The sequence below is a fragment of the Streptopelia decaocto genome (assembly GCF_964273445.1).
Source record: "Streptopelia decaocto genome assembly, chromosome: 12".
NCBI lineage: Eukaryota > Metazoa > Chordata > Aves > Columbiformes > Columbidae > Streptopelia > Streptopelia decaocto.
The window spans coordinates 8,867,270-8,882,489 of record NC_138667.1 but is presented as its reverse complement, the minus strand read 5'-3'; the positions used below and the strand labels follow the sequence as shown (position 1 = coordinate 8,882,489).

The 15,220-nt window shown below is 37.9% G+C and overlaps 1 protein-coding gene across 1 annotated transcript in view; it reads left to right on the top strand.

The window, feature by feature from the left end:
- The window catches only part of SPOCK1 (SPARC (osteonectin), cwcv and kazal like domains proteoglycan 1), a gene marked incomplete at both ends in the record, with an annotated part of 273,747 nt that overhangs the window by 176,822 nt on the left and 81,705 nt on the right, over positions 1-15,220 (top strand). Inside the window, one exon of the mRNA XM_082063423.1 lies at positions 9,576-9,708. Coding sequence (XP_081919549.1) covers positions 9,576-9,708 — 133 coding nt within the window. The remainder of the gene's footprint in view (positions 1-9,575; positions 9,709-15,220) is intronic.

Genomic DNA, 15,220 nt, shown 5'->3' with positions numbered 1-15,220 from the left:
TGGGTCTATTGCCTAATTCTGCCCACTAGTTTTATCCTGCCAAGCAGCTCAATGTCTGCAGAGACATGAAACATTGGGGTTTTGATGGCGTTACACTTGACAGACTCCTGCATGTGGCTGAGAATGAGGTCCACTTTAAAGCTTGTACATCTGCCATTTCTGGGAGATTCATTAGTCATGGTGGAACTTTTCGGTGTTATTAAATGCTGCCAAGAAATCTGCCATGATTTTTAGCTTTACTAAGTAATTTGCACCTTTCTGTTTGCTCAGCTCCTCAGCCACACAGGGTTCAATGTTGTAACTAGAAATATGAGTTGTAGCAGGGAAATGGTGGAAAATGACTGCTTTGCCAGGTTTGCTGAAAACAATTTTGAAGCTGTCTAATGGCATGGAGCAGGGCATAGTGAGTGAGGATCAGCTTTCCTTCCCCACCGAATGTGACAGCTCAGATTAATCTCACATGCCATTAGCAGTCCAGCTTCCTCGGAGATCTTGGCAGCTCTGCCAGCCGGAGGAGGCAGATATGATCAATAAAATATTTTAATATCAAAATAATCAGATCCTGAGCAGAGAAAAGGTACCTTCATCCTCTTAAAAAAGTATTATTTTCTGGTAACAGGAAAAAATACCAAACATGTAGCCTGTTATAGAAGGAAGGATAGAAAGTGGCTGCCAACAGAAGTATTAAATTTGCTGCACACTTCACCTTTAAGCACCCTGTGCCAAGTTACAGTACCTCACACAGCATGCAAAATCCAGGGTTCAGAAGTGGCTGGTGAAGATTACTACAGACTGAGGAGTGGTAGAGAAGATTCCAGCTTTAATTATGAATTTTGTGCTATCCTCCCTCCTCCTTTGAAATTCAAGGCACTTCATTTTATTTTTACATAGTTTGGTGTCTGAGATTCTTTTTATGTTAGTATAAAAATAACGATGAAAAGGAAAATAATTCTCTTATGAAAATTCATGAGAACAAGCAGCGTTTCGAAACTGTGTTATTTATTCGGGAAAGCATAATGACTTTTAAAACCACCAGGATTGTTTGTGTAGATTTTTTGGTTTGTTTTTTTCCTTTGTGTACCTTGCCAGTTTTGGTATCTATGCAGCTGTGGAGCATGTGTATCACGTCTAAAAGTTGCAAATCATTAAGAATTTAGATTCAAAAATAAATTGCCTGTAAGCACAATAATCTGTTAGCTAAAAATGCAAGGGGACCTCTCAAACACCATTTTTATGTATTAAAGTGCCCAAAGGCAGAAATCCATGTGCTTCTCTAATGACCTTAATAAACAATCTTATCATTTTTAGTCCAGGAATACTTGAGGCCAGGTACATCTCAGAGGATACTTACATTGAGAGATCCTGATATAGTCCAGCGTGCGTTGTCTTGGCAGTTTAACAGTATCCATATTTTAATGCTGTATTATAGCTGTTTGAACACAGACCTTGCTGTTGCTTGGATGGCCTTGCTCAGGGTTTCTCTCTGACTCAGAAGCAGCATTGTTGGATCTCGGAAACTACCTGCAGCAGTTGTATCTAATCAGTTGATCTAACAGACTACAATTTTTCTGACCGACTAGGTCCTTGGAATCTATGTCAGCTTTTCTAAATCCTCTGTTCCTTTAAAATTCCGTAAGAAAATAAAAAGTAAAAAGATTCCTTCATCATGCAGAACCAATAACCTTGAGCACCTTGGGCCCCTTATTCTCTTTCAAGAGTTGGTTGCCGGCTGGACCTAGTAGGATCCGCACAAGAATCTTCAGGGCATTTTCACTGCAAGATGCGTCAGGACTTCTTCTTGCAAAACATATTGCTATTCCAAAACTCTCAGCTTTCCCTATATCCAGCTGACAAGTTCCTCCTGGTACGTTGTTTCCCTCATGCTTATTTTTATACTGCCTTCTCACTGTTCATAAAAAATAGAGGCTTGACTCTTCCTCTTCCCTTGGAAATAACTATTTTTCATTTAATTGGGATGACATCTGCAGATACACTTTCACTTCAACAGTTGGGATTTTCCGTTTCTACTCTTCCCTAAATTTTTCATCTCCACCTCCATCTCCTGAGTACAGCTTGCTCTCTCAGTATAGCCCTGTGGCTACTGGTGCTCTGCAGCAATGGGCAGGTTTAATTCCCAGTGTATTCTGACCAATGTCATTGTTTGAAAGAAGAGCAAGCAAGTGGAGTATCCATTTACTGTGAGAAAAAGTCTTGAATAAGTCTCATTCTGCCAAAAAAGTCCCCAGTCACCACCATGTCCCATTAAGAATCTTTGCACATCTACCAAAATACAGTGAGTGGAGACTTTTTATTTCTTACGACTCTTTTAAGGCAGATCTGTCAGAGAGCAGATATGAAGGCAGCCAAGGAAAGTAATCAACAGCCTTAGTACAATCAGATAGTTGAAATTATTTCTTTGAATAATGAAATCAAAGAAACTGGTACCATCTAAGTCCAAGGGGATGATGCTGAAATTCAAGGCAGCTCTGCATGTTGTTATTCTTAGTATGCGAAGGTGTAAGTTCCAGGTAGAAAAGTTACTCTAATCATATGTCTGTTCTCATTTTACAGTATTTATATTAAATAAGGAGTCCATGTCTAATTCAAAAACTTAGTATCCTTTTTATTTTCAAGGTAATATGTGTAGACTTTTGTCTTCACATAGCTTGACTGGTAGTGGCTCAAGGTATATACAGATCTTGTGAAAAACATGAAAAGTTGTAGAAATTAGGCCAAACTCCTGGCCCTAATAAGCAGAATACAAAAACTATACAAAAAGAGAAGAGAACATTGCCATTTATAGGTGCAAATTTCAGCACTGTCATTCTTTTCCTCAAGAACAAGAGAAACAGCTTATGCAAAGGAAAGATAGAAACAGGGAGGCACTGTTGGGTTTATCTTCAGTCTGATAAGCTTCCTTCAGGGAGACAAAACAAACTGTGCACAAGGCATAGAGAAAGTAAAGGCAGTGCATTTTAAACTCTTCCCACAGTGAATTGTTCCAGCTTCAGGGAACCATTGAAGTTTGCTCTGTCAAAGCTCCTTCCAGTTTCTCAGGAAGCACAAATACTTGGAACCCACTTTGGTGCATTAAACTTTTTAATTTTCTTTCAGAAGGGCTTGATCGATAAGTAGTTGTATGTGACATGTGACATTTTGATTTGATACAAGGTCTAGAAACAAAGATGGATGAAGTTAATCCTGATATTGAGGAAAGTCTCCGTGTATGGAGTTCTAATTCAAAATTAACGCACACAACTCACAGCCACCTAAAGATAAGGTTATGTGGAGAATCCTTGCAGTAGATGGGTCCACATGTGGGTGCCAAACTCCAAGCTGCCTTCCAGGTAACCTGCAGACCCTGAGGATGGTGAGGTTGCCTTTGCTGCATAGAAGAGGTCTCTGGAAGAGACCATTAGGAAGAGATGATCTTCCAGTCAACCCAACTAGGACCAGAGGTCTGAGGCTTTCAGACTTCGGACTCTAGAGCAGAGGAAATCGTAACAAGAGCTTCTGTCCCTGTAGCAGTTGATGTGTCAAAGCATCTGCAAAGCCCCAGCCTTGGGACCTCAGGGTCACCTGCAGCCTGCAATAAACAGGCACAACACCACCTAGACCTCCAGTGGCAATGGCATTAAAAGTTAATTAACACCAATTTATCTCCGTGAACTGATTTGGTTTTGTCAAGTTAGTATTATGTAGTTAAAGCCCGCTTTATCAAAAAGTTCCTGACAATGTTAATTCAGATGGGACCTGAAGTGTTTGTATTATTTTAGGCAGCAGAAACAGAGGGGTGTATTATTAGGCAGCAGAAACAGAGAAGTGAGCATTACAAGTAATTTGCAACATGTAGTGAGCCAAATTCTCTGCTTCTGTAACATCACTGAAGCAGTGACTTTAAGAACAAAAAGAGACAGTACCAATCCCTCTATTTTGTTTACCTGACACTTTCTGTTAGAAGAAATTGTGTATCTTGTTTGTTGGGGTTTTTTGGGGGAAACTTTCTGCTGTTATTCACAGCAGACCTTTGAAAATTCATCTAACAAAAACTCCTTTGGGTAAAGAAGTGTCTTTTTCTTGTTCAGTTAAATTACTTAATACATTCCAAAGTCCTAAGGAGGAACTTGTGTCTCCTTCATCCCAAAGCTACTGCAGCACTTTCAAAATAATAGCCTGCCAACCTGTATTCAAAGAAGCCTGATTTCTAATTGCACTAAAACCACCAATGCTTAATCTGCTAATTTACTCTATGTGTGTTTGGGAGTAACCAGTCTTGAAGAGCAGTAACATACTCATAATATTGTAAATTTTCTTCTGGATGAAAAGTCCGAATTCTAGTGCATTTTATGTCTGTATTAATATTAAAGTTCATTTACAGCTTGAATTGAATTTGCACTTGAACAATCAAATGTAATTACATAAAAGCACAGAATTGGTCTTGCTTATATAATCTGTTGATATTTTGGCTGTTTCTAGCTGGCAGTGATAAGACATATTAATTGAAACAAGAGTTGACATAATTTTCCTTTTTAAATTCTATTATAATTTCACAATTGTTTTTCTGTTATAGCCATTATCTTATGTAGCAAAATTATACAGCTTATTAAAATATAACATGCCTGTGTTTCTGATAAGCTGTTATCTCAAAATTGAACACTGATACTTTCAATTTGCATATTCTCTATCAAATTTACAAAGTCCCATTTTTAATTTCATGTTTTTGTAGACCACCTAGTCACGCACACTGTATTCACCACAGGTTCACCTAGAGACTCCACCAAGAAGAGAAGGCAGTGGCAGAACAGAGGCTAAGACAGCATTAACTAAATTAACTAAAATCTATCAGTTCAGTAAATGGTAAGAAAATGAACATTGTGCAATAGTTTGGAAGGAAGTGAAACTAAGCTTATCCATTTCATATCCACTCTCACGTCCTATGTGGCGGTTGTGATGCTTTTTGGTGATCCTTTCCAAGTTTCATGTTAAAAGATAAATTATTCCATTTTAAACATTCTACTTTAAAATATTTTAATTGTTTTATTTTTTTGAAGAGTATTTCAAGGTAAATAAAAATGAAATTGGTCATAGTTCTAGGACCTGTGTAAACTTTAAAATAAAATGAAACAAAACAAGTTGTAAATGTAAATTTAAGGAACATAATTTTTGTGCAAGGGACTTTATTTTGGCCTCTGGCTTTGCCAGAGGTTATTGCCATGTATGTTTTTCCGTGCCGTTCTGGAGGATATTGTTATAAGCAAAGATGCAGAGATCCCTAAACAGCATAGCCCGTATTGCCCACTCAGAGAATCAGAGATGTGCTTTTTTTGCCAAAAAAGTACAACTCAATGTGAGATGTTTTGTTTGAGGTATTGGGTTTGATAAAGTTCTGCTGAATCCAAGGCAGAGTTCAGACCCTCCTTGCAGGCTGTGTGCTGGGAGCTGAGACATCACCCAGCTGATTCTCATCCAGCTGGTGATTCGCATCCCCAGGGCTCTCAGCTGCACCCATGAGCTCTCCCTGGGGCTGAGATTCTGGCTCTACAGGACACACCTGGAAGCCTTAAAATCTTGGGTGGAGCCAGACTTCCTAGAGCTTTTGAGCTCCCTTTCTCCCCAGCCAAAGTTTTATGCTTAGAAGCACTGTACTGAAGTGCAGGTGCTGTGCAGCATGGCTGGCCAGAGCCACTGTGTATGGTCCTAACACCTGGCGGGTGGCATCTGGAAACCCTCCTCTGCTCTCCCTGCTCTTGTGCAAGCAAAACAGATGTCATCTCCTTTTATTTTCACAGTATGTGGTAAGTAGTGTATCTGTATAATTAGTAATGAAGCTGAGTCAGTGTATGTTCCCCTGGTGTTGAAGTGTGTTTTAAACCTCTGCAATTTCTTTACGCGTTAAAATGTTAAGAGGCTGAATTCTGTAAAATTTAACTACTCCTTAAATTTTATGCCTTTCACTGCATTGGTCCACAAGTCTGAAAGGCAGAAACAGGCAAGGTTTGCCTTTAAGTCTTAACACTTGAGCAAGACATTCATATTTCTTTGCTTCTGGAATATTCAAAATATTTGGCCCTGTTGCCCTTATAAATGTGGCAGAGTTTTTTGCTGGTGAGGAGTTTCTGGGTTATTCTCTCTGCACAGTTGTTATTTCCTGATTATTTGTGGGAGATCCTTTCAACTCTAAGTCTTAAAGCAGGATTAAAGTTGGTTAAGTTGTCAGAAAAAATAAATAAGGCTTAATTTGCTTTGGCCTGCCTTGCTCCTGACATATTTGTTCTAAAACAAGATGATTAGCATAGCAAAACATTTTCCCAGAGTACGTGAATGTGTTTTTCCATTGAGAAGGGATTTGCAGGCTTTGTGCTTATGGCAGCCAATATTCTTGCCTAGGTTTTAATTTGTTTGTTTGGATGTTTGATGTGTTGTTAGGGGTTATAGGATTGAAAAGCTTCCAAAAGTCTTATCCAACCTCTCAAAATATCACTTCAGAAAAATCCATGTTTACTTTTGGAAAATAGATGTTCCCTCTGGGAAATTGGTGCTTACCTATATTTTTGGAGGTGAGATGGAATCTGCATATACAGTTAAAACTTTCAGCTATTGCTCGCTTGGCCAAGCTGACAAAAATCATTTTAGCCTTGCTTCAAATACAGTGACATTTTGCAAAATTGTAGCTTGAGAAGAATATATTCACTTCTGAAATGCAAGTTGTTTCTTGTAACCAAAATGGCTGCTCCATTATGCTGCCAATTAAATCACTTATGCAGAAATTAGGATTGCTGCAGGTTTCTTGCAGCAATCCCCTGCCTTGTTACCCACCTTATTTGAAGTGCTACTAATATAACTTTTCTTTTTAAAAGAATAAAATGCTTTGAGATGTACCTCACTGTGAATTCATCTTGTTATTAAATATCTCTCCTTGAGAGAATAAATTTCCTCTAAATAATAAAAGAAGATCCTGAAAATGAATGTGGGATGTAGGAAAAGAATAAAGTTTTCTTCAGTGTCTGCAGGTGAAATGCTGCAAATCCCTTTCAGGTGGATCCATTCCAGTTATTAGCTGTGGGGGAGGCTCTACTCTTGCACACATGCTTTGCTGTTGGCTGCTGCAGCCAGAAGAAAGCTCAAGCCTAAGGCTCTGCATATTCTTTTAACTTGGAGTAAAGTGATGGGAAGGGTCACCAGGTTTGACGAGTTGCTGAAATGACTTGAAATGGATAAATTCAATTTTTTTTTTTTTAAGTGAGGATGGGAGAGTGGAAAACATTATTAGCTCCAGCAGAAACTTCCAATAGTAACTGTTTTTGCAATATGATTGCTGAACGGACCAAGGCAGGGTTAAAGAAATTAAGCACAGGGAGTGCATAAGGTTATGCAGAGAGGGACAATCAGCCATGTCTGGAATTGACTTTTCTTTTAACATTATACTGTGATATGCCTAAATACAGTTTGGTCAATGAATGTTGTAAAATGTATTTATGCTTGCCACTCAGAGCCTCAAGAACTTGTGATTTGTTAGGCATCAGTCTAGCTAGGAACTTCAATCTATGCTTAATTTTGATGAGATGCTCATTAGTTCAGCTGCTCATCTCCATCCTGCATGCTTTGTGGCTAATGGCTTTGATGATGATGGCACTAAATCATACACTCCAAGTTTAGCGTTTCTTAGCTGCTTTTCCATAGCTACTCCTGAAAACTTTCCTCTTAACAATTTTACATGTAGACAAGGGTCTGTCTTTTGAGACTGTGGGAAGGTGCCATGATCCATCCTGCAGTCTCTGACAGAGAAGCACAGCACCTTTCACATCTGTCTTCAGCCTCTGCTCATCAGGATCTGTACTACTACATCCAGGCTTATTTCTGACTCTGGGTTTGTATGTTTTGAGAAGTGCAGGGCCGTAAGTAAAGTGAATAAGGTTATTTTCTGTCAAGCTGAAAAGAAAAAAAAAAAAATGCCTGTAATAGAAACAGTTCCAGAAAATAAGATAATTGTTACATTTAATAACAAAGCATTATTAGAGGAAAGGGGGTTACAGAAAAGTCAAAGTTACTCTGGAAAACTTAATTAAATGGTTTGTACAGCCCCAGTATAAGAGACCATATCTGCAGAGCTGTATTTAGGGGTTCAGAGACAAGCAGTTCCCCCATGTGCATCATTTGGCATCTGGTATAATGGTAACTCTGCAAGGCAGAATGCATCTGAAAGAGGGAAAGCTGCTCTGTGCATTAAGAAAACTTTTTCAAAATAACGAGGGAATTTAGTCTTTAATACTAGGCTTCTATTTTCATAGTTTATGATATCATGATTGGATTCCTTCTGTGGACACAAGCTTCTTAATAGTACTATTCATCACCGTGACAAAGGTTAAACTTGAAGAAAACTAGAACTGAGATGAAAGAATAGAAATTTTATTATTTTAGCAGCTGAATGTGTCATTACATCAGAGTCAGTATTGTGTAGCAAATTGCAAGTTGTAGTGAAATTGCTTTAAAATATATCTGTATATATTTTTCTAAAACTGTGGTAAAGTCATTCAGCAGCACATTGAGATGTATTTCTAGCTGAACTGTAATATCATATCTTTTTTACTGTGATATGAGAACAGATGGCAATTATTTTTCTTAACAGTCTGCAGCAAAGTTGATGCAATGCCTTGCCTTCCCTTGTAAATGTTTTCAAGTGAAAGTACACATGACCAAAATGAATCTGCATTGTAACATTGACTTGTGGTTTCTAAAGCAAACTCTTAATCAGCTTACAACAGTGTGCTGGTGATAATTACTTAATGTTGTATCAGTCAAGTAGTTCATTATGACAGAAAAATGAGCTGTTAATCAGAATCAATTGCACATGTTTTGCAGTAAGTTTTTGGAGCAGATGTCTTTTTGTAGACATTTTTAATGCAATAATTGAGTAGTCCATGACTTGAGGACAACTGCAGTCGCTCCCATGGTACAAATGCATTTGTAGATTTGGAGATGCTCTCTGTCACTTTATAGCATTCCTGGGGGGGTGTGATTGATCTGAGAGTAGCAGCTGTTCTGTAGCTGGCACGGCGAGAGCGCTACTGCATCTATGATGACAAAGCTCTTTGGTGATTTTTGTACATTTTTATAAGCATAATATAAATTGAAGTGTTTTTCAAAGGGTTTTGTTTTAAAATTGTCAATGCCTTAACAGTAACTTGGCAACTTGGAGAAGGCCTGGTGAAAATGTCTCAAAATACAACCGTATAATGTTGCTTGCCTGCTTCACAAGAAACACAGTGTAGTTGGAAAACATGCTGTATTAAGTGAAGTCATTTGTAGTCATAAATTGAAGCTGCCAAGTATTGTAAATCTAGGACTGCCTACAGATTTATGACTCTTAGATTGCCTGCTGTAATGTGCCTTATTATAGAAGCACTGTTAGGAGCTATATTTAATTTGCTTGCTTTAAATTAATACTGTGTTGAAAATCTGGCTTTGCTTTATTCAGTGAAGCTTTCATTATTCTGTCTTATACAACCATGTTAAAAAAAAATTAAAATTAAAAAAAAAAAAAAAACTACCACAACTGATGTCTCTTTGTTTTACAGCCTTCGACAAAAGAAAGGAGCCTTGGCCCAGAAGCACTGGGCTGGACCAGCAAACATAGTGAAATGCAAACCCTGCCCCATGACACACGGCAGCGCTGTCTGTGGGTCTGATGAACACACATACACCTCCAAGGTAAGTTCTCTGTGACCTGGAACCCTGTCAGTAATGGTCATCCAGGCTGTAGTGTGAGGATGAAATAACTTTCATTAATAGGCAGAATTAAAGTCTACTTTAGTTCTTGGTATATCTGTGTACAAAAAGTGCTGATAACTGTAGATTTTTACATATTTGACAAACAGCAAATGAGATGACAAATCAGAGCCTTATGACTTGTGGGATTCATGTTTCTCTAAATAGCTTGTTCTTGCTAATGAAGCAGAACACTTTCACTATTGGTGATGCAACAGAAGAAAAATTAATTTGATTAGATGGGCTTGTTTGGACAAGAGGAATTTGGGATAGTTCTTTTAAGATTTGGTCTCCTAATGGTAAAATAACTTGGCAGTTTCACTGTAACATATTAAAATACATTTAAACCCCAGTTTTAATATGCTTGTGTGTCAGGTGCAGCATATATGGTAACATAAAAAGAATTTCCATGACCCAGTGGGGATAAATTGGCTCATTTTTGTACAGAAAATATAATCACCTTAGGCCTTGAGTCAATTAAAAAAAACTGGCTTTGCAGCCATTCAGCAGTCCAAATCTTTGATTATCAAATAAATCCTTCCGTGTTTGGGATACATGTTCCATAAACAGCACTTCAGGCACTGGAAGTCATGTTTAGGGAATATTCCTGAAGTTTTCTTCTTTTCCTGCATCTAAGGTAAGGTTTGACTGCATGTAAAACTAACCATTAAAAGCCCCCAAAATCCAGGAAAATGAAGTGTTCAAGGGGAAAGTTTCTCTGCTGTGATATAATGGTGGTGATGATATTGCAGCTACATTCCCTTCTCAGCTGGGTGGCTTGAATACATCCAGCAATGAGCAGAAATATTAAAATGCTGTCCTGGCTAATTCATCTAAGCCTATTCTATTCTGGCTGAAAGATTTGCGTGGCCAAAAGAGAAAATCAGCAAAAACGCTCTCATATGTGCACACGCAAAGTATAGGAAATGGGCTCCAAGTTGCCAGTTAAAGGAGCTACTGCCTTTAATACTCTCTAGGAGTATGTAATACAGTAATTTAGGATTGGTATTTAGGATTACAATTGGGCTCATTTTTAAAACAAATTTTTTTGGTCTGAACTCTTGAGAGTATACAAGATTCTGTAGTAAATAGCTTTCATTTCACATTCAGTCACCATTCTGTGCATCTTAACCTGCATCCCTGTTAGCTGAGTCTTTTTTTGACCTTCTATATTTCTTACTAGAAGATCCAATAGTCTTAATCAGAAGTTCTGATGATGTCATAAATTCACCAAACTGTTTTGACTATGATATAAGCCTGACAGCTGTGATGGAGGCATCAAACAGTTCTTGCTGCTGATATGCTTAACTACCATAGACATACCTCCCAGAAGTTGCTGCTGTTTGAGGGCTATTTTTTTTTTTTTAAAAGGAGACTTTCAGCAGATTTATTCTGGAGCAACTTTGTTTCACCTCCATTTATTGTGTGTTTAACTATCAATTGCTCCTGTCCTAGCAGCTTAAAATTACAGCATCTTGTTGATCTCCTAAGAACAGCAACTTCTTTTCGACAGATTTTGCCCACGTTCTCTACTGCTGGGCAAGTTTGGTTGCTTTTTCAGTACTGTCCCACAGGAGCCATTCCTTGTCACACTGCATACTTCTAGTTGCTTTTGTTTTTTTTTTTTTTTTAATTTTTAATTTATTTGAGGCTCTTCCAGTATTATGCCAGTTGGTAATCCTTCTGTAACATCTAGTCCTAATGAGAGGATGTATGTCTGCTTAACCTTTGCTAAATAAGAGAAGCTTATAGCAGTATGATTGTTCTCTACTGTATGCAGTACCTTGTAATCTGTGATTCTATTATTACAGTAACCTGTAACATTGTTGCATCTCTACAATTTCTCTAAAATCTGTTTCATTGTGGTTTTGTTTTTGTTGTTGTTGTTTATTGTTTTTTGTTTGCTTGTTTTTGTTGAAGACCAGTTTTGGAAGTTAAGAGAAAATACTTTAGACAGAGCATGAAAACTAAATGGTATATTTAAATGTCCTAAGAGCATAACATTTCATAGTCAGTAATGATCATGGGTTTCTGATATCTTTTAAGAATACAATACAACTGCTTCCCTCAAATTCACTGATAGTTTTCACCAAATAATAGGATCCTTCTTTCTTGCCCTTAGATCACTAAAATCAAAGCTTTTCTTTGGTAATCTTATTTCATCTGCAGTGCTGTTGGCAAGTATTATTTCTGGCATTGTGGTGCTGGCGTGCTCTAGTATTGACTGTGAAAATGCCGAAAGGTGGACATGTGAGCGTGGGCACCACTCTGTGTTTGTATGTATGTGTTCATCTCTGACTCTGCACCAGCTGCTTTGTGACCATGTAATGATACTGCTGGGCAAGTGGAAGGATTCTTGCTAAGCTTGTAAACAAAAGATGGAGAGTAGCCGCCGCATTTCAGGGGGAAAAAAAAGTTTCCTGAAATTGTGTATTGGCCATCTACTGACACAGGCAGGCAGGTGGTGTATGTGCACACACCAGCATTTTGGTCTGTCCTGCCCGGGTTTGCTTTTTGCTTTTTCCTGCCAGCGCAGCAGTGGGTTCAGCAGGAGATGGGGTTTGGGCTCAGGATTTGTGGCCAAGCAGAGCAGCATCAAAGCATTTTGCTGATGACCAGGGATTGCTGTTCAACACAATCAGTAATGTTTGTGCAGGGATTGCTCTTTCTATTCTTTGAACTGTTAACTGAGGTGAAAATAAATTAAAAGGAAATGATATTGCAGAAGTATGACTGACTGGTAAAATGCAGATGAAACTTGGCTGTCAATAAATGCATAGTGATTCGCATTAAGAGAAAATAACCAGATACACATATCACAGGCTCATTTAGCCATTTGATCTTACAATAAATCCTGTCTGTTTCTCTGAAGACATAGTAATGATCACTGCCAGGCAAAAATGTGAATAAAGTGTTAAAAAGGGAATTGAGAACATGCACAAAACATTATGTTTTTCTGTAAATGCCTGGACTTCTCATTCCCTTCTAGTTATCATCACTTCATCTCAAAGCTGGCATGGTAGAACTAGGAGATGCTCAGAGGACAGTAATTGCTGTCAGGTGTGGAATCAGCAAGGAAACAGAGTTAACTAGAACACTTCAGCATGATTTTATATGAAATCATGACTAATATTGGAAAAGGAATGATGTACTTAGTAAAACAAGATGTAATTAAATTACAAGTCAATAATTTCAAAATGAAGTATTCTTATTTTTTCCACTCAAAATAAAATTGTGAAAATCACTGCAGCACAATACTGTACAAGACAGAGATACAAATGGGATTTATGTGTATCTGTGCAGAAGGGATCCACTGCAGGCTGGTAAACCTCTCACACACTGAGTCCCTAAGCCAGTATTACCAGAAGCTGGGATGACTGGGATCATTTGGCAGGACTGATGTGTTCTGTTTCTAATCTGCTCTATCTTTTACTTCTTTGTAGTTTTTTCACTTTTAGGAGTCCGCAGCTTGGCAGGTTAGCAGGCTGAGGCATGGCAGCCCTGAACTAATGTGGTTCCTGGAGTCTTATGCAAAAGTGAAGGCAATCATATCTTTAGATAAAGCAAGCTGATATCGGAGCTAACACACTAATTTAATAAAAGAATTGCTCCTTTTCCATTTCAACTTTGACTTGGGTTGAAATTTATTTTTGAACAGATCCTGAGTATTCATTTTTTGGCATGTTTAGTTTCAGACCTTAAGCTAAAATAAAGACTGCAGAACTTGATCTGGGATGGTGGTCAGTATGGCTTGTGGAATATGAAGGACTTTGATATGTTCTCTTTTTTTTTTATAAAGTTCAAGAAATCTTCAAGGATTCAACTCCAGGAAAGTAACATAAAATGCATTTTAGTTGTTGTTCTTTTAAAGTGATGTCTCAGTTATTCCTGACTGGATAGTAAAACTCTTCCATTTATACAGGCTATGTGGCAAAATAGCAAAAGCCTTATCTTGCTGTTTTGCACTGTTTGATAATCCTCAGACTGTTATGCTTTTTGTTCTAGTGCTTTCTGTGGAATTGCATTTTGAAAGAAGGCATTTTGCTGATGTTAATTACAGTGCTGGTGATTCTGGGAACTGATGGTGCCCATCCAGCTCGATTACAAGGGATTAGGATTCTCTGCCACAGTCATTTCATTTGCAGAGCAGCGGAGGAAATGTTACTGGCCCGGCAGAAACAGGCATTGTGTGGTATGTTCTTGAGGACCATTACTGCAATGTGGTGCTGTGCTTGGTGTCTGTAGAGATGCTCAGTAACTGATACTGCAAGTAAAAAAGTGTGAAACAGAATCATGGGTCCTCACTCAGGTTAACATGCTGGGTTAACAGCCGGTCTCTACCATATTATAAAACTTTGTAATGAGAAATTGCTGTTTCCTGGGTATAACAGCTTTGTTTAATACTCTGACAATAAAAAGCACTTCCATAGTATACTGCAGTCAGAGTTTTCAAAGCTCTTTAAAGTACTGATGAATTAAGCTTGTGGGGTAAACCCTGTAAAGAGTGCAATATAATTAGGTAATGTTTTTTCAGCAACACATTAACAAGAATAACTCTGTAGCTGCCAGTTTTACAGGAAGTTTAATTAAGCTGGTTAATAAAGCAATTACCTGAACATGATGATGACTGCACTTAACTAATCAGAAAATGAAAATAAGGATGATCTTAAATTACAAAACGTACCACCTCAATAACTAATGGTCCCTTCAAAGATGGAAAGGTACATTGGTATAATTATTATGCTTCTAATTAGGTACATTGTTGTTGTGCAAATTTTAATTAAATCATTGCAAACTAATTAAGTCCATGATCATGTCTCTTTTTGTTTGAAAATGGAGAAATTACATTCTGTTGTCATAACATTAGGTAACAAATTTGATATTAAGGCATGTGCAAGAGAAATAAATTTCCTACAATCTTGCATTGGGAGGAAAAAAATAATGACCAAAATAATGAGCCACTGTTAGTTAAATGCATACAATGTGAGGGCTGCTACATTTGATTAGGAATCTGTATTCAGAAGCACAATTAACAAATACTTGTTAAAGTGTCCAAGTGTTGAATATTTAGTGCAACATGGTTTGGTTTTTCATAATCCAACTGTTGGCTGGATTACCTGTGCTCTGGGGGCTGTGGTTTGTGCAATGTGACTCAGCCACCCCGGGAACGCAGCGAATGCCATTCCTGAGGGAAAACAAGATGCTCAGCAGAGGTTTAGCAAGGGTTAAGACCTGTCCTGCCCTCAGTTAGGTGGAGAATTGGATTAAGTTCTGTGTTCACTTTTAGCTTTGTTTTTGCAAGGAAAAATAAAGAAAGAGGGTGAGGAGAGATAAAGAGTAAGACAAGGTAGGGTATGGTTAAAGAAATCCATGGAGAAGAAAAATAAATTAGCTTTATGCATTTACTCTCTGTTCAAAATGTAGAGATTATTGGTGGGAGGTGCAAGAATAAATT